Here is an 18,605-nt window from a genome sequence, read left to right as displayed (position 1 = left end):
TAGTGGGTCGCAAAAGAAAAAAACAGAGAGGGGGGTTATTGATATTGCGTCATGCTCGAATTGGAGGATGAAGCTATCCAAAGTGATGGACTGGTGAATTGATCTGCGGGGATCCCGTCGGGGAAGTGCCGGGCTGTTTGTCTTATTTGCACTGTTTGTCAGTTTTCCCAACGAGCCAAAAGTCCCAAAAAGGGAACGGCGATACTCCGCGGAATCCCCAACGCTATTCTTCAGGTTCCTCACCCATCACTTCGGGTTGAGGTGTTTTAGGGGGGTTGTTTTGCTTCTTCTTGACCCTTTAATCTGCTTTTCCGTGTACATATTTCTTTTTTTGCTCTTACTAGACGGTCATCTTACCTCATTCTCACGCGTATACTCCCCCCGAGGACCACCCCCGATTACGGAGCAACCGCTAGCCATCTGCTCACCGGAGATCTGGGATCTGTCATTCTGTCTGCATCCTGCATGTGAGGAATATGTCCACTCGCCAGCGTCGCCCCACTCAAGCCCATGAGAAGGATCTGGGTACCAGCCAGCCTGCTGTGGTGGCAGCTGCGGTGTTAGAACAGCCTTCCCAAGTCATCAGAAAGCTTCTTCACTGGGATGATCTGCCCCATTGGCAGCGCGACAACCAGCACATCCACACGGGCTATCGGCCGGCTTCATTCTCTCTTCTGGTCTCCTTGCAGTCCTTGACCTACCTTCACAATGAAACGGTCAACATCTACACGCATCTGCTGCCGTCCCTACTGGCCGTTCCAGCGGCTGGGCTTCTCTATCGGGCACTAGCTCCGCGATATGAAAATGCCACCCAGGCGGATCTGATTGCTTTTGGATGCTTCTTCGCGGGTGCGGCCTTCTGTTTGGGCATGTCTGCAACATATCATACCATTTCGAACCATTCCCCCCTCGTGGCCCGCATCGGAAACACGTTTGACTATGTTGGTATCGTAGGGCTTATCGTGGGCAGCTTCGTGCCTAGCGTGTACTTTGGATTCTACTGTATGCCTGATCTGCAACGGTTGTATTGGACGATGATCTGCGCCCTCGGTCTTGGCTGCATCCTTGTTTCGATCTTCCCTCATTTCCGGACGCCTCGGTGGCGGCCATTCCGTGCGGCCATGTTTGTCGGCATGGGTCTGTCAGCGGTGTTCCCCGTGATCCACGGCTTACGCTTGTACGGTCTGGAGCAGATGACACGCCAAATCGGGCTCGGTTGGCTACTTCTCCAAGGTTTTCTGTACATTTTGGGAGCAACCATCTATGCGGCCCGGGTGCCGGAGCGCTTGCGACCAGGCCACTTCGATCTCTGGGGCAGCTCCCACCAGATCTTTCATGTGCTGGTGGTCTGCGCCGCCATTGCTCATCTGACCGGGTTGCTAAAGGCATTTGATTACAGACACAGCGGCATTGCAGACAGTTGTCTTGGGGCCGCGCAGTGATTCGCCCGCTGAACCTTGGGACATCGCACAGGCAGGACGTCCTGTGGAGGGGGAAGAAGGGGGGAGGGGGGGCGCGCGGCGCCCCCTAAACATCACCACCTGTAGCCATAACTTAATCGCCTCCAGAAGTAATAGAGATGACATGATGATGATGCTGACGTCTTCACGGCTGATACGAGACATGTCTAACCTTGAATTTCACATGCTGACCATTGCAACATGGCAAAGCCAGAGATGAGAGAAGCATTGCAGAAACCTTCTTTCCCCCAAGAAGGCAATAAGAAAAGGGAAAGAGGAACAAAAAATACGCAAACGAGGGGGAAGTCCAGGATACAATCATAAGAATAGACCTTGGGTCTTGCGACAGCATGAACGTTCACCGCTTGCCTGGGCATTTCAAACCGGGCAGGCGAATAGGGATGCGTTCCCGCATCGATTTACAGCTCACATGGTGTGCTGGCCTGCATACCGATAGAATCACCCTAGACGGCATGCTGCGGTTCCTCATTGGATGCTACGTCAGACACAATAGTCTTGCATCGTCGTGGCTCCTTCGAGCACATTAGAGTTATTCGGCCTAGTGGCCCCCACTGAATTGACGACGATGTTGCACCTGAGCTTATTCTTCCAGGCTTCTTACGTTGGAGGACCGTCCCCCGCGGTACTGGCTGATGTAGGCAGCCCCTATCAGAGGCAGTTGGGCCGGTAGCCAAGCAATCTGGCATTTGCCATTTCTGACAAGTAAGATGGAGGTCAGTTGGACTATTGCTGAAGAATCTGCCAGTTGGAGGACTGGACACGGCTCCCATGCGAGGTGGATCAGATGAAATCTTAGGGTTTCACAACGGCTGACTTCATCTGCGCTTGCCGTCGGTTCATGAATCCCGATACGAGCCCTGCATGCCAGGGCGGCTGGTATATATAAGATTGCGCTGGTTGATGTGCTGATGAAGAGTGGTTTGATCTTTCTATTTTCCTTGGTATTCCCAGTAATATCGCCACACCCATTTGCTTCAGGCTCCCCTTTTGGTCGACCTCACCTCGTTATCCTCTGATATCACGACGACCCTGCTTTACATTGTGCACCCAAAATATAAATGCTGGCCGAATCCGAAACCCCCGTCAGCAACGGGGACCCGCCGAAGCTTCGGGCTGCCTGTGAGAATTGCCGACAGTCAAAGGTGAAATGTAACCTATCTGGGAAAGACACCTGCATTCGCTGTATGCGTCATGGGTTGCCCTGTCGATACCGCGTCGCCAATCGTTCTGGGAAGCCAAAAGGGAGCAAGAACCGTGCCACGCTGCGGAAACTTGGGCAGTTGCAAGACGAGAAGAAGCCTACAATACCTGCCAACGGATGGGCAGAATCAGTAGCCAAAGGACGACCGCCTCGTATCAGCTATGACGACAATGGTGTCGACGCAACGGTTCGTTCATATTGTGCTCGTTAATAAACAACACTCTAACGGTTATAGAGTACACAAAGCACCAGCCCAGCCAGTCAGTCCAGAAGCCCCGATAGCCACGGGGCCAATTTGGCTGACACGACGTTGCTGACCGACCAGACCATGGAGTATCCATCAATAGGGGAGACGCTGGCCCCAATGTTCAATCCCTCCATGTCGCCGCCATTCCTCCCGAAGGAGTTCATCTCCCGAGGCTTCACCGGCTGTCCGCTCGCCGTCCACATCCCCAACCCACTACAGCCCTGTGAATGCACCAACGCACTCTTATACAACGTAAACCAGATCCGGACCATGCTGGCAGAGAGCTTGCGTCTACGACTGGACCAGATCCTACAGGGCATCAACATCGCATTGACCGCGTGTCGGAACTTTCTCCGATGCCCCAATTGTCACAAAGACCACACAAACCTACTGTATTCAGTATCCATACTGGATACTACACTCCAGCTCTTCGAGTATTGGACCTCGTATGAGCTCTCACCCGCGCCTCCTGGCGACCACAACATGATCCTTCCCTACGGTGAGTACGAGATGGGCCCGGATGAGACGCGCCGGATCCGCCGGTACCTCATCCGAGGTCGAGCCCTGCAGTGCCGAGAGGTACTGGGGCTGCTCAAGGACGCAGTCGAAATGAGCCGACATCTGAGTCCCGAGCTCCGAGAGCTTAATGGGACGGACGGACTGGAGGTGGAATGGTTCCAGCAGATGCTGGGGGGGTATGAGACGATGGTGGAGGCGATTTTACGAGCGATGTCGGATAATCTGTGCACGTAGATTAAGCTTGAATCCTTCAATGACTTTATACACCGTTATGTAGTATGCGATCATTCGTAGGGTGATTGTATTCCCTTCTAAACATAGTAAGTAGTAAGTACGTAGTCCAGGAACCAACCGAGCGGTAATCGGCAGACAAACTGAGCCTCGGCATATCCAACTCCGCATTTGTAGATCCTCTTATATCCATCCCCACCGCACCTCCAACTACCTACTTCCACTCAACTACACCACACCCACCCAAGCGCAGCTCAGCCCAACTAGAAATAAACAAAATGAACCGCCTCACCCAAATAACCTCGCACCTCAACTACCCCCACGGCCTACTAGCCAACCAAGTGGCCATCATCACCGGCGCCGGCCAAGGCATCGGGGCCGAAACCGCCCGGTTGTTCGCCAACGAGGGAGCGAAGGTGATTATAGCTGATATAGATGGAGGTATGCCCTCTATACCTGTTGCAGAATTTGCCATTGGCCTAAAAAGAAAAGTGAAATAGGGATATGCTAATGGAATGAAATAGAAAAAGCCTCCGCCGTCGCAACCTCCATCAACGCATCCCTTGGTGAAACTAAGGCATTAGCTGTCCCTGGGGACATCCTCAACGACACCTACATCGAAGACCTCGTCACCAAGGCCGCGGACTTTGGGGACGGGAAGATACACATTATTGTGAATAATGCGGGTTTTACCTGGGACGGGGTTATACATAAGGTAATACCTTTATCCCTCCCTTACCTTAAAGCTATATACTATAAGATGTGAAGACAAATACTAATTTGAAATACTAATGGGATATATACAGATGACCGACACCCAATTCACAACCATGCTCAACATCCACGCCACAGCACCATTCAAACTCGTCCGCGCAGCAGCAAAATACTTCCGTGTGAAGGATGGGGAATCGCGCGTGGTGATTAATATTAGTAGTACGAGTGGGGTGCATGGGAATGCGTACGTTACTACCCATTTTCCCCCATCTAACCCATTCCTTTCTCTTCTGCACGCAATCTAACTAACACTGTTTAATACGGTAGCGGCCAAGCCAACTACGCCGTCGCCAAAGCAGGCATAACGGGGCTGACGAAGACGATCGCGAAAGAATGGGGACCTGCGTTCGGAGTCCGCGCGAATACCATTGCATTTGGGTTCGTGAAGACCCGGTTGACTGCGGCGAAGGAGGAGGGGGCGTTTATTGCCATGGCGGATGGAACGAAGGTCGCGTTGGGGATTCCGGGGAAGCAGTTGGATAGTAGACGTACCGGAACTACTATTAGTAGTAGTTCTGATGAGGAGAAGAAGAAGAAGAAGAAGGGAGGTAGTGATTATCCTGATATTCCGCTGGGACGGCCAGCTAGTCCGGAGGAGGCGGCGAGGGCGGTGTTGGGGGTGGCGAGTCCGTTGTTTTCGTATGTGAGTGGGGAGACGATTAGGGTTACCGGGGGGAGGAATATGTGATTTTTCTTTTCTATTCTATTCCATTTCATTCGTTTATTGGTATATTGATTTATGGATCTATTGATTGATTGGTCTATAAATGAGTGGATGGTTTTTGGATGTGTGGAAGTATGTGTGTGGTGTAATGCGATATCAGAAGTCGCATTCATATAGTTCAGTTGTGGTTTGGTAGATGGTATCTATCATACATGGTATCATATAGTACAAAGCCAATTGATTTCTTTTCGTTTGGTCGTAAATCATCACTGGTCCAAAATGTAAGGCTGCGAGAGAATCCGACCAGGCCCAGCCAGGTCACACTCAAAAAAAAACCATAGGATACTGCATATAGACAATGACTGGTTGAGACAGGCCTGCTCACCCGCCTGGTGGCTGCCTCCCCGTCGGACAGCTGGCCCCTCTCTTCAGGGGTAGACGAGAGGGTCCAGACCAGACTCCAGAGTCATTTTTTCCTCGTAGGCGCCGGCTGATGGTTGCATCAGCAGCATTGACTGGTTGTGCTAAACTGCTACAGCATAGCAGGGAACAGACGGCGACTCGCCAGTGGACCACAGCTTCACGTCGTGGGTCTCACTGGAAGAGCGTGTCATCAGGCCCAAGTCAGTGTACCAGCAGAAGGGGAGATAGATAGAGAAAAAGCATCGTCTAGTCCTCGTCTATTGCAGATATCGTATCCAAGGATGTTCCACCCTGGTTCACGCTGTTGCACCGAAAACACATTCCAGCCTCTCACCACAGCCAGCCAACCAGACTGAATATCAGCCTGGCGGCTTCCCCCTAATAGGGAGACAGTCCGAAATCAAAACTATTTATCGACAGATTATGTAAAATGAAGTAGTAGTAGTAGAGTAGTAGGAAAACGAAGAAGAAGAGTAGTCCTCAACGACTCAAGGTATCATCCCAAAAGAGCGACCAAGTGTGCCATCCAACTCCTAGCGGAAAAATTCGACAATCAAAATGCAAATGCTTCATCTCTGCTCCGGGGTATTTTTCTTTTCTTCTTTCCATGACAATGGCCGATGGTGGAAACGCCAGCAACACCACCCAGTAACACCAAACACAAGTATATCACCAGAAACGCAAGAGATCCTCCCAATGTGGTGACAAATTAATAATAACATAGCCACGGTTTCTGCCTTCCAACGGACTCGCAGGGCGAGCTGACAGAACTCCGCTTCCTCAAAAGGGCAATTTATGCCCGACGGCTGAGCTCCAGTGGATGTCAATCCGGGTATAATATCCAAACTCCAAGGAATGGAAGCCAACGGTGTAAAGAGTGGGAAATAGAAAAGGCGTATGTCCAGAAAGGAAATCGATCTCCTCGGATTCCCTCCGGCGGAAATAATACAATGTCGCTGGAATAATGCAAGGCGGAGATGATCCAGGGATAGGTGTAGTAAAGATCCAAATCCAGTGGGATGTAATATCGAAAGAATTGCCGTAAATCGTAAACCTGCGTTAAGTGGGCCTTTTTTCGTTTTTTATTTTTATTTCTTTTCTTGCTTTCCCTTGTAGGGTGGACGGTGAGGTCCAGTTTAGCAAACGGGAATTGGAATGGTAAAGGGGGCATGGGCAAGATGCGGCTCCGGGATATCACCGCAAGAGGCAGGGTCCATAAAGTCATCTTTGCATTCCAGTCCCGGCTCCAGGCCCACGGAAGACATCGACGAGACACTGTCAAGGTCGGGGTAGCCTTCCGTGAAGGATGAAGCATCCGAGACGGCAGACTCCGAAAAGTCGGAGTACTGCGATGACCCAGAGGAGACAGAGGAGGTTTGGGTGTTGAAGGCGTCCACGGGAACGGACACCGGAACCGGACCGTTGACGTAGTCAACCGGCACCGGTCCGCTGGCAGACCAGGGGGCGATGGGGTTCATGGTAAAGCGCGGGCACTCCAGGATCAACTGGCGAAGCTCCGGGATGGTAATCCTCTTGGAGGGGTCGCACTCAAAGATGCGGTTCAGGATGCAGATCATCTCATCCGACAGTGGCAGGATGGATTTCAGGAAGTAAGGATCCTTGAGATAAGCTCGGAACGTGGAGTCCTCGATCGAGGCACGTTTCCAGGGGTTGCGACCGCAGGTCAAGTTGACAAGGATAACACCTAGACTCCACACATCATTGGGTGCCGACTCATAGCACGACATGGGACGGGGGTTTGGTTGCTGGCATTCTTTGGTATCATCTTCGTCAGTGAATGTTTCATCGGAATGTTTCGGGTTGGGGGGGGAAGGGAAGGGAAGGGAAGGGCATTCACGCACCTGGTGACATGTAGAAAGTGGATCCGCAACCAAAATCCGACGTCAGGTAGTCCGTAGTAGCCAGGCCAAAGTCAGCAAGCTTGACCGTCAAGCCCTGGTCCGTTACCAAGATGTTTTCCGGCTTGAGGTCCCGATGGTAGATTCCCAGGGAGTGGCAGAACTGGACGGCTTCCAGGATTTGAAGGAAGACACGCTTGACCAAGGGGTCATTGCCCACGAAGTTGCCCTTTTCAGTAATACTGGAGAAGAGATCGCCCTCGGGACAGAACTCAATCACCACATAGGTGCAATCGACGGAATCCATAATGCGAACCAGGGAAACCACATTGGGATGTTGGCTGGCCAGATGGTGGAGCTTGATTTCCCGCTGCTGGAACTTGAGCTGCCGGGGATCCAGCCCGGTCTTGTTGAGGGCCTTGACAGCATACAGAACATTGGTATGAATGTCGACGGCCGTGTACACCACTCCATAGGCACCGACGCCCAGGATGCTGGTGAGTTCCAGACGGTTGGCCAAGAGAAATCCTAGACGGTCTTCCGGAGCATAGCAACGGGAAATGGGCGGAGAAGGAGGCGGAGTGGGGGGCATGGGGGGATACATGCCGTACAGGGGAGAAGGGGGTAGCATGAGCATGAGGGAAGGTAGGTTTTGGGATGGGCTTTTTCTTGCTTTGGTGGATTGGTGACAGGCAAGTAAGACTCGAAGCACGCACCGGCACTTGAGTCTTTCCCTGAAGAAGAGTATAGTATTCAAAGGGAGGGGGAAAGGAGAGGGAAGGAGGGGGAGGTAAATGGTAGTTTCTTGTCTCAACGGCTGTAAGGGGTGGTTTGTTGATATAAATCCTGGGGGTCCAAAATCCGGTGGCGGGTTTCAGGTAGTCATCCAAACCAGTGAGCAAAGTACGGGATAGCCGGGAGTGAGAGAGAAGAGCACCAAAGGAGAGTCGCCAGTCTTTCCTTAATAGATAATTTTTTTTTTTTCACTTGTTCAAGGAGCCATTGAAGGAATGCAGTTGATCAACTTGGATAAGCAATCAAATCCTAGGGAATGTCCAACGGAAGGCCGTGGGTAGGATGGTGGTTGTAGTAGTAGTTGTGGTGGTTGAAGATGAGTAGTAGCGGGAGTGGCAGTGGCAGTTGGTGGTGGTATTATTTTTGGCTTATTGGGGGAGAGGGGGGCAAGTAGTCCAGGGAAGTTGCACAGCCAGGGATGGATGCAGTTCCAGGGAAGCAGTCAGATGGGGGCCAGCGGATAGTTAATATGGCCGAGGGGGGGGAGAGGGAAAGGGAAGGGAAGGGGGGTGGAGGGTATAAAAGGGGGACGTGCAGTGAAGGATAAGGGGGGGCAAATGATATATATGCAAAACAAGTCCCAGAAACTATATCACGAAGAAGAGGAAGAGAAGCCGAAGAAAGAAGAAAAGCAACAAAATGCAAGACGAAGATCAATGACTTGACGGGAACTTGTCGGAAAGAGGAAAAACGATTAAACACGCCAGAGAGGACGAGGACGGAATAGGAAGAGACAGGAGAGGAAGAAGAGGTGGAAGTATAGAGATTAAGACGGAGCGCGGAAGGCCAGGTAAAAATAAGTAAAAATAAGATTAATATGGCGATGATGGACGGGGCGGCGATAAGAGAGAAAGAGACTCTCAGTCCAGAGAGTCAGAATGAGGGAGCCAGCCAGATCCATCCATTCTCAGCAGGAAATGGCGAAAAATAGGGACCCAGAAAATCCCCAGGGACCCAGAAAAAAAAAACAACACCACCACCAGAAGAAATTAAAATAAGTCAAAAGTAAAATAATAATAATATTATTATTCCCTTAACAGAAAATCAGAAAATAATAACACCTAATAATTAAATTCGATGAAATAATAATTATCCTCCCTAATAAATCTCATAATAGTAACACCTAATCATCATCATCATCAGCAGCATCATCACCCATCCCATAACACGAATAATAATCCTTCCTCTCCAACTGCCACTAAGCCTGGGACCACTCGTGGCCAGAGCCACTCACTCCATTCTCATCTCCATGAGCAAGAACTGAACTGGAACTTACTGAAAGTCTCCATTACCTCAGAGGCTGCAGCCCACGAATCATCATCTCGAAAAAGCTGGCCGACCATTCAGAACTCATTACCCCCAGGTGACCGACCGACCGACCGACCCCCCCCTTCTCTCTCCTACACCATCCATCCATCCATGCCCCCTAAAACTCACTATGTAACTCCCCCGTTACATCTTCAGCCTGCAGACCAGAAACCCAAACCTCGCCACCGGATTGGTCGGGGGCATGCGTCCAGCTGGGTGGAGTTGGCCAAACTCCACCCAACCAACCCAAGCTAACATGTATGATGCTTAGACTAGTTTAGGGTCCAGCTACAAATAGGAAAGGTGTATGTAAGTGCGTGTGGATGAGCAAAGACGGAACCAAACCAAACTGCCTTTCCCTCTTCCCCCACTAGAGACACTGACCGACAAGGCCGCGACCGCGAGATCCAGGCGGCGAGAAACGAAACCAAGAATAACTAACACGCACCCGCGGCGTAAGCTGAGGAGAGGAGGCCTGGGAGGATCCATGAATCGACATCATTAGTATCCACTGGGTCCTGACTAACCAGCTTTGTTTCTTGCCATAACCAAAGTAGTAAATTAGATACCACGCGATTGCTGGATTCTCTCCACACTGGCACACACTTTTGACTGACTGAGTTGACAGACTATCTCTGGCTAAGGGGGGGGGGATTGTCCACGATCTGGCAAGGCGAAAAAAGAGACACCTCCCCTTACTAGTCGGGTGGATCTGTTGACTAGATACTGTGCTATGGAGGGGGGTGGGTGGAAAGGGAAAGGAGGGCCAAATGGGCACGAGTGCGTGGAGGGAAACCGAAACTCTGGCAGCACCGCACACCCCCTTTCAGTTTAGTTAGTTAGGAGGGTCACAAGGCTCTAAGCTTGGATGCCTGGACCTGATCCTACAGTATACAGAGGGTGTAGTATAGTAGTAGTGGCCTGAAATCTATCCACCCATCCATCCATCCATCCCTACAGTACAGTCTACATAATAATAATAAGAAACAATAATCCTCAAATGGAGTGAGACTCAATGAATGGGAAGAGCTCCGCCCAGACCCGATGAGCAGACGGCCAATGCCGCCGCCGTCGTGGCTGTACGGGTTTAGTGTCCGGTCCCCGACCAGGCAAAAAGCAAAAAAAGGAAAAAAAGAAAAGGTTCTATCCCCAAAGATCGACGATGAGAGAGAAAGTTGGAATGGAAACCTGAGAAGGCAACGCAGAACAGACCGCAACTGAAGGGCGGTGATTTGCTGCCTCCAGCACACAATGCTAGGTAATGTTTGTTCCAGGAGGCGGTGTGAGTGTAGGAGGGCGAGTTGTGACAGGTCATTCGGGTGCAGATTGGCTCCACTCACACCTTTTCAATGCCAATGCTGTTCCAGGCTGGCCCGAGCACATCCCCTCGTCATTGGCTGAATGCGGTAACGCCCAGGGAAGATAAATCCGCCTCCCCGTGGGTATGATTGGTTTGAAGAATGGAGTTCAGTCAGATGAACTGGGATGGAAGTGCTGGAAGGATTGCCTGCCATGGAGAGGTGGGCGGCATTATTACTAGTAGGTCCAGCCTCTTTTGGGGAGGAAGGTTGTGGTGGTGGTGGTGGTGGTGGAAGGGGGGGAACGCACTAATGAGCTCATGGCCACACACATACACACGCGCCCGCCTATATTCCACTGGGTCCGTTGGTTGATTGTATCAGCGCCCGGATGCCCCGTCGTTACCATTGCCTGGGCGGCTGTGTGGTAGGAATGAGGCTGGCAAGATGGATGACTGGCTGAAAGGGACCCGGATGGAGAAGGGGGAGGAGGAGGTTCCTTTGCCCCACATTTGCTATACTGTCCGTGTCTGAAGTTCTAAACTCTCAGACTCAAGAGATGCAGGGCGGGAAGATGGAAAATTAGTTGAAACTTCCCAGGGCGGTTATTATCATTATTATTATGATTATGATTTTGGTTGACAGGGCACGATCCATCTCGCTCATCTCCATCTCTGACGGTTAGCTATCTATCTACTATCGATTTACTCCGTAACTTGCTTCACAACGGTATACGCGCTGGATCGTCAGTGTGGTGAAACGTTGAAAACACCTCCCCCGATCAACGGTGGTTCTTGCAATCTCACCGGGCGTTCGGACGGTAAAAGCCAGTAGACTCTACGGAGTAGATACTTTCTAGGTAGATAGGTTGGCTGTATAGGCTGTTCTCTGTACTGCCAGCTCATGACTCCACCAGCAACATCTCTCCTCTCCTACAGTTGGTTACTGGGAGATGAGTGATGCTGGGACAAAGTTTTGAGCGAAAGAGGTCAACGATTGTTAATCTGACCATGGGAGTTCTAGGCTTATGGACCACAAGCGGGTACAACAGTATGACTAAACGAGGAGGGGGGCAACGAAGGGGAGGAGGATTGCAGGACGAAACGAATTGGATGTTCTATACGAAACGGTCGAGCCAAACGGAGATGGCTGGATGGGGCACCATCCAACTTCCCGCTGCGTGTTGTGAATGACGGGCAGCCTGACTGACTTGACTTGACTTGACTCCATAGTCAGTACGGAGTAGTAGTCTAGTTACTAACTCATCGCCTTGCCAGACAACAACGGTGCGACAGTTGCCAGGTTCTGCTTTTTCTCCGGCCACCAACTTCTTTCTTTCCACCCAAAAAGAAAGAACATCTGGTTTAGATCTCACCGTCTTTTTGAAGCATTGTCAACCCGTTGGCTAGCAGCGAGGACATTCATCCAACACATGAGCGAACTATTGCCAAAACTAAAGTGTAAAGTTCAGCAAGCAGACGCCTTCTGAATCAACCCGACCCCCTCCGAACTATACTACTTCCTGTACTGACCAGCAAGCAGGCAAGCAAGATGGGATGTGTTAATGCCAATCCATGCTAAACTAAACTTCCTAGTGAGTAGGTCAAAGTTGCAACCGAACTCAATAAAGTGAGGCAATGACGCCGGGGCCAATGACAGCCCAGTTCGTCCGCTTCGAGAATTCCCGAATGACAGCCATGGCGCTTGATGATTGGCTGCTTTGCTGCCACGTTTGCTGTCCGAAGCCTTGGCGGTGGGGATCTCTCGGGCAGCAGTCTCCAATGATAATTGGCTCAATTTGTCCATGCTTTCTTTTTTGCCCGCATCATGGATCCATTCATCATTTCGAACTATTCTTGATCTGGTAGGTCCTGCACAGACCATGAGCAATAAAAAGAATTAGCCCGGGTTGCGGTTTGCCCGGGGCGTTGTTGTTGCTTCATTCTTTGGTTTGGTAGGCTGCCTGCCTACTAGTATACAATCTCTTAGTATTATACTAATGATACTACTATGATTGCAAGGCTTGCAGGGTCATGCACCTTCGTCTATATAAAGCAGTTCCGATCCACAGCCCCGTTTCTCCAATACTAACTATATCAGCCAAAGACATTGTGTAGTAGACACAGACCACCGGATAATAATGAAAGAAAGAACTATCTACGGAGTACACTTGGCTCATAGTAGTTCTAATTGTAATCACACAATGATAACAGCCCAAGCTACCAGCCTTCCCACGGAGAATTCCCAAAGTAACTAACTACCTCCCTTCGCCTTACTTACCCGCTTAACAGATAGACAAACAGACCCCTGCTGTCTTTTGAGACATGTACTAAAGACAACCCCATAATTACGGGGGTAATCCCTTAGTATAATTGCTTTTTTATAACTACGTACGGAGTAGCATAGGTACTGTAGGTAAGTTGAGCCCTGAAATTAAGATCAGCGGTTGAACCCACGATTTATTCGGACTCGAAGCGCTTAACAGGTAACTATGTGGATACATAGTAGGCTGTGATGATGATGGATGACTGCGTTAATGTACAGGCATGGCATGGCATAGCATGAAAGTGGCTATGTAAGCAAGCAAGTAAACTTAGTTTTTTTATCCTGCTTGCATGCTGTACCTAGTGACTCCATCGCTGTGCTGTGTGATGAGTAGTTTACTTTTGTTTTCTTTTGTACTCCATATTTAAGGGTACATAGAACATGTGTTTTATGTATGTATGTATGTACTGTGATGCGGAGGTGCAGATATGCATATTTGCCTTGTTTTCTTGCTAATATCTAGCTATCACAATCTTGTTTAATAGTATAGTCTTCTATACTATAAACTATAATGTGTTATAACCTTTAGTAAAAGCAACCATTTATATACTCTTAAGTAATTAAATAAGTAAGTAGGTATCCCAACACAATATATTTCCCTCCCCAGTAAACCCTATGTCTATCGACAAAATACTCCATATGATGATAGTAATAAGAATAATATACTTCTGACCCATCCAAAGACCAACCAGATACATCATGATCCACTAAAGACAGAACTTCGGTAAATAATGGTGTTCACATATCACATCACATCCCCATCACCATACTGTAAGTAGAAACCCTGAAACTGAAACCAATAAATGACCTCATTAATTCTCCGATTTACCCTACCGCCATTATACATAGTCTCATAACAGCAAAAGCAAAAGTAAAAGCAAAAAGCAAAAGTAGTACCGTATAGAGTATCAATCTACTTCCCTACAATTATCCATATCCCCTTATTCCATTACTTTACCACCTTTTTTCCGCTTACGAAGTAATTAACAATATCAATCGTCATCATCATATCCCAACATACCTCATACTTCCCACCCCTTGACAATAACTTATCCACGGTATACTCAACAGTAGCTGAGATGCGCGTGGTGGAAACAAAGCGGCAACTACTAAACTCATCGGATTTACCATGTCAAGTAAAGTAAGTAACATAAGTGGACCGGGATCTCATCCCGTCTGTTAGTCAATCATCAACCCATCAATCAATCGATCAACTAATCGATCAATCAATCAATCAATCAACAAGTCCCGTCCCATGGAACCAACCGTTAACCCACACCTAGAATCCAAGCCTCAGCTGAATGAAGCCAGTGGGTAAGTAGGTGGCTGCCTGGACGTTGTGGAGCACACGCGGCAAGTCAGTAGCACAGCTGAGCCTCATTCATCATCATCATCGAATGATTCATCAATTTGAAGACGTTCTAGAAAGTGCTGGGACCCGCGGTTAGAACTACGTACTAGGCTTCTGGGGTGGCACGCGTCGTAGTCGTCCGGGTTTGCCTCCCGCCCCGGGATCACGGATCATGGATGGATCCATGGGGCGTAGTTCTACTAGTAACTCCGTAGCTGGGTTTGCCACTGGGCGTGCCCCGGATCCAACCCAACATCCCATTCATCCGCATTACTCAGTATAGTTATGGATGATCGGATGCGATCCTCGCTCTTTGTTTACTGGCGAGTCATCTTGTCATACTTTTATACCAGTGGCAACGATCTTCGGTGGATATATTTCTCAATTGAGAGGTGAAAAAAAGTACTACTATGACATAATATGTACAACGGATGGGCCCGCAATCATCTCAAAAAAGTATACTCCAGATGAGAAAAAGAGAAAGGAAAGTGATTACGCCTTGGGTCGAGACAGAAACGGATGTTTCAACGCCTCTGTCGGCGTGCACCGCTTCTCCGGATTGAGGTTCAAGCATCGGTCCAGTAGATCCACAAATTGGGCCAGCTCTTTTGCCTCACTGTCTGTCATGCCTCGTGTCTCCTTGCCTCCCATTAGCCGGGTCTTCAAGTCCCGCGTCGGCTTCTTGAAGTCCAGCACCCGCGTGACTGGTCGCCCGGTGATCTTATCCTCTTCCATGCTCAAGAAGTTAAGCATGTCATCGAAGTGCATCGGCGTCAGCGACCCTCGCCGCAGCAGCTTCGGCGGATATTTGCCACGGCATTCCATGATGGATCGTAGCATCTGGTTGTTGTTGCGCCCCGTAAACAGGATCTTGCCCGTGTACAGCTCGAACAACGTGCAGCCGATCGACCACACATCAATGGCGTGGTCGTACGGGATTCCCAAAATAATCTCGGGCGCCCGATAGAATCGACTCACGAGATACGGTGTGATCTCGTTCTCCGTCGCCGGGGATGCCGATCCCAGGTCGCACACTTTGAGGATGTTGCGTTGCTCGTTGACCAACAGGTTGTCGGGCTTGAGGTCCGCATGGAGAATGTTGCACTTCCGCATCAAGCTGAGCCCCAGGAATATCTGCTGGGCATACGCCCGGATGGCTCGCAGGTTCAAACCAACGTCGCGGCCGAATTTCTTCAAGACCTCCCGCAGGTTCATGCTCAAGTTCTCAAACACCATGCACAGATGTCCCTTGTGGTCAAAGTACCGCTCAAACTTGATAAGATGCTTCTTGTCCTCCGGATCGGCCTCGTGGAGCTGCTCCAGGATGCCGATTTCCTTCATGCCCGCCTTCTTCATCGTGTCATTCTGGCGGATGATCTTGATGGCAACCAAGCCACCAGTCTTGGAGTCCGTGGCGCGTACGACAGATGAGAACATGCCTTTGCCTAGATTCTGTTGCACATGGTATCGCCCGTTAATCAACTCACCCAGCCGGACATTGTAATATCCTTCCGGGTCGTCCCAGTTGTCCATCATACTGATGTCGAGCTCCTTGGGCTGCGGGACTGCCGACTTAGCCGATGCATGCGTTGGCTGCGTAGTCTCCTGCGTGTCTTCAGCGAACATATCATCGTCATCATCCTCTGCGAACATGTCATAAGGATCCTTCGCTTTGGGCTGAGGCGGGGGTTGAACAGCGTCGGGGAGCAGGATGTCCTGTCGGGAGGTTTGCGTCTCGTCATAAGACGCCGCAGACAACTCCTCATTAGCACCACGACTATCATGCCTCTCCCTCTCCGCTTTCATGTCCAAGGTAGGGTCGTAGTCTGCTGCAGACGGACCATCTTTGTCCACACCGTTTACCGGTGCGCCGTTCATTAAATCAGCATCTTTGCCTACTTTGAAGTCAGAGAACAACTCCCCTGGACTATCAGCAGGTGTCTCGGGTGCTGACAACGGTGCTGCTTCTGTAAATGAACATGCTGTTAGCTACAAATTCACTCACTTCAACACGATCTAGCGGTCAGAATCTTACCAGAAACAGCACTGCCTGATGCGGCAGTATCAGCACCTGGAGTGGACGAATCTCTACTACTTTCACCGATGTGAAGTGCCTGCAAACGCATCGGGGTAGCTTGGCCGCGGTATTTAGCCCGGATTGCTTCACGTCGTTTGCGACGGGCCTCTAACTGGGCTGCTTCGTCAAGGGGTTCGGCTGGGGGTTGTTCGTCGTGAGTTTCGGACGCCCCATTCACACTAAATTCATTAGCCTGGTACCATCTACCGACTGGGAAAACCTACCTATCAACATGGGCATGTAAGGTGGCAGAAGCTTGCTGCACCTGAGGTTTCTGAGTTTCAGCATCTTGCTTAATACCTTGAGCGACGACTGGAGTGTTCCCTCGCTCGCTCACTGACTGTTCAATAGAAGCCCCCTTCCTGCGATTCCGAGAGGCAGTACTCTCATCTCTTGGAGACTCCCACTCATCCCCGGAATACTGCTTAGGCTTGCGAACTTCGCGGTACGGCGACCGGCTCCGCGTGCGCGCGCGTTTCTCTCTGCGGCGATCAGATTCGTCGCTATATCGAAGGCCATCGCCGTAGTGCTCTTCACGGTCGTAGTCATAATAGGAAGGCCGTGCGCGTCGGTCGGGCTGACCTCGTCCGTAGTACCGGCTGTCATCGTATCGGGATCCGACGCGTCGGGGCGGTTCGTGTCGGTATCGCCGGTCGTCATGGTCATAATCATCATATTCATCATCCCGGCGCCGCTTGTAGCCTCTGTAATCGCGGTAGGGAGAACGGGACCGCGTACGCGAGGTCGACCTGGTCCTGGTCCTCGATCTCCGGTGTCGTGGCGATCTGCTCCGCGTCACGGATGCAGGACTAGCTCTGGTGGGACGGTCAACGATGCTGCCATTAAGAGGAAGTTTCGACGTAGTTGCCTTCGTCTCTGAACCTGATTCGATGATCTCACCCTCTGAAGGGGTCGATGGAGACCTCGACCTGCGGGATGCCATGGTGGTATATTACCAGGCTCACTCAGGGATCCTGAAGATGAACTAAAAAAGGTATGGGCTGGCTCTTCGAGCAGCTTCAGAGACAAAAGAAGTAAGTCCCGGTTAGCAAGAACGTTTCCGACGAAGCGTTATTTGGGAGGAGTGTATTGAGAAAGTCCAACCGGCTGAGAATGCCACGGCCCTTGCCCTTGACTACCGTCTCAAGAAAGCATGAGACAGTGTTATGATGTGTGATTTTGTTTGAGGTTCCCTCAGATCCTTTTGTATTTCAAAAAGTAGATCGACAGAACCAGATAGATGGGGGTGAAGGATGGAAAGACTGGATGGATGGAAACTTGGCAGCGATATGAGGTGCGAAAGTAGCCAAAGTTGAGATGGGGAGATGCCCGGGCGGTGAGGGGCGGCCGCCGAAGATTTTGCGGCTAAGCGGAAAGGAGACTAGTGGCTCCCCGCGGGACAATCGCTGATAAGCAGCCGATTTTTTGCGACGCCGCGATTCTTCCCCTCCTCCAAGACTCGCAGCAAGCGCCACTTCACATCCTCTTCCTCCACGCTCACTACACTTTTATTCTACGACACAATGGGTGGTCAAAGCAGAGAAGGTAGGATGCCGCCACTTATTCAGAAGCTCATCTTTCATGGCCTCATACTGATCCCCTTTCTGCACAGGTGGCAAGGTCAAGCCTCTCAAGTCCGCCAAGAAGGACAAGAAGGAGCTGGACGATGATGACCTCGCCTTCCAGGCCAAGAAGAGAGCTGGTATGTTTTTCGTTACATGCAAAACTGTGGTAGTCACTTTGCTAATCATATTGGGCATCTGCAGAGGAGAAGGCCAAGAAGGAACTTATGGAGAAGGCCAAGGGCAAGGGCCCCCTGAACACTGGTAACCAGGGCATCAAGAAGTCTGGAAAGAAATAGTCGGACTGTGGGCTTGAGGTTCTATATGTCCTCACGAGATACAACGAGCTACGACCCACAACTCGGTGTGGAGTATTTGCATATGCATTGAGCACTAATACCATGAGCAACCACTTTTCTTTGACACCTTTTCATTTCATACAATAATGCACCTTTTGCTATCCACCAGAAATATCCATACCGTCAATCAC

At 50.3% G+C, this 18,605-nt stretch overlaps 5 protein-coding genes across 5 annotated transcripts; 3 read left to right on the top strand and 2 right to left on the bottom strand.

Moving 5' to 3' along the window:
* The first annotated feature begins 406 nt into the window (after window positions 1–406).
* Window positions 407–1,760, top strand: BO79DRAFT_207738 (hemolysin III family protein). Its single transcript, XM_025682238.1, has one exon. It carries the CDS (start codon window positions 477–479, stop codon window positions 1,440–1,442), a length of 966 nt encoding a protein of 321 aa, XP_025542941.1. The 5' UTR covers window positions 407–476; the 3' UTR covers window positions 1,443–1,760.
* Window positions 1,761–2,539: 779 nt separating this feature from the next.
* BO79DRAFT_235967 (3-oxoacyl-reductase) lies at window positions 2,540–5,260 on the top strand (the record flags this gene model as incomplete). The annotated part of the gene is made up of 6 exons (XM_025684537.1): window positions 2,540–2,869; window positions 2,918–3,624; window positions 3,933–4,120; window positions 4,204–4,394; window positions 4,486–4,637; window positions 4,721–5,260. The coding sequence occupies 6 exons, from the start codon at window positions 2,540–2,542 to the stop codon at window positions 5,139–5,141; spliced, it is 1,989 nt and encodes a 662-aa protein (XP_025542940.1). The 3' UTR covers window positions 5,142–5,260.
* Window positions 5,261–6,676: 1,416 nt separating this feature from the next.
* On the bottom strand, window positions 6,677–7,991 carry BO79DRAFT_140740 (serine/threonine-protein kinase; the record flags this gene model as incomplete). The annotated part of the gene is made up of 2 exons (XM_025678232.1): window positions 6,677–7,314; window positions 7,403–7,991. The coding sequence occupies 2 exons, from the start codon at window positions 7,989–7,991 to the stop codon at window positions 6,677–6,679; spliced, it is 1,227 nt and encodes a 408-aa protein (XP_025542939.1).
* A 6,867-nt stretch (window positions 7,992–14,858) lies between these two features.
* Window positions 14,859–17,819, bottom strand: BO79DRAFT_285673 (putative serine/threonine protein kinase (Prp4)). The gene is made up of 3 exons (XM_025688388.1): window positions 16,778–17,819; window positions 16,512–16,732; window positions 14,859–16,443 (listed from the first exon to the last, which is right to left on the bottom strand). Exons 1-3 carry the CDS (start codon window positions 17,494–17,496, stop codon window positions 14,969–14,971), a joined length of 2,415 nt encoding a protein of 804 aa, XP_025542938.1. The 5' UTR covers window positions 17,497–17,819; the 3' UTR covers window positions 14,859–14,968.
* Window positions 17,820–18,015: 196 nt separating this feature from the next.
* Window positions 18,016–18,596, top strand: BO79DRAFT_285672 (translation machinery-associated protein 7). The gene is made up of 3 exons (XM_025688387.1): window positions 18,016–18,098; window positions 18,166–18,255; window positions 18,320–18,596. The coding sequence occupies exons 1-3, from the start codon at window positions 18,077–18,079 to the stop codon at window positions 18,412–18,414; spliced, it is 207 nt and encodes a 68-aa protein (XP_025542937.1). The 5' UTR covers window positions 18,016–18,076; the 3' UTR covers window positions 18,415–18,596.
* The last annotated feature ends 9 nt before the right edge of the window (window positions 18,597–18,605 follow it).

The sequence above is a fragment of the Aspergillus costaricaensis genome (assembly GCF_003184835.1).
Source record: "Aspergillus costaricaensis CBS 115574 unplaced genomic scaffold BO79scaffold_6, whole genome shotgun sequence".
Taxonomy (NCBI): Eukaryota; Fungi; Ascomycota; class Eurotiomycetes; order Eurotiales; family Aspergillaceae; genus Aspergillus; species Aspergillus costaricensis.
The sequence above is the reverse complement of the archived record's forward strand: the minus strand, read 5'-3'. Positions and strand labels throughout refer to the sequence as shown.

Bases quoted from the DNA above. Each gene is read 5' to 3' on its own strand.
- BO79DRAFT_285673 (XM_025688388.1), bottom strand. From the start codon at position 17,496: ATGGCATCCCGCAGGTCGAGGTCTCCATCGACCCCTTCAGAGGGTGAG. The intron at 16,733-16,777 runs GTAGGTTTTCCC...TAATGAATTTAG, and splicing joins TTACATGCCCATGTTGATAG to TGTGAATGGGGCGTCCGAAA. The intron at 16,444-16,511 runs GTAAGATTCTGA...GTTCATTTACAG, and splicing joins ATCAGGCAGTGCTGTTTCTG to AAGCAGCACCGTTGTCAGCA.
- BO79DRAFT_285672 (XM_025688387.1), top strand. From the start codon at position 18,077: ATGGGTGGTCAAAGCAGAGAAG. The intron at 18,099-18,165 runs GTAGGATGCCGC...CTTTCTGCACAG, and splicing joins GGGTGGTCAAAGCAGAGAAG to GTGGCAAGGTCAAGCCTCTC. The intron at 18,256-18,319 runs GTATGTTTTTCG...GGGCATCTGCAG, and splicing joins CCAGGCCAAGAAGAGAGCTG to AGGAGAAGGCCAAGAAGGAA.
- BO79DRAFT_207738 (XM_025682238.1), top strand. From the start codon at position 477: ATGTCCACTCGCCAGCGTCGCCCCACTCAAGCCCATGAGAAGGATCTG.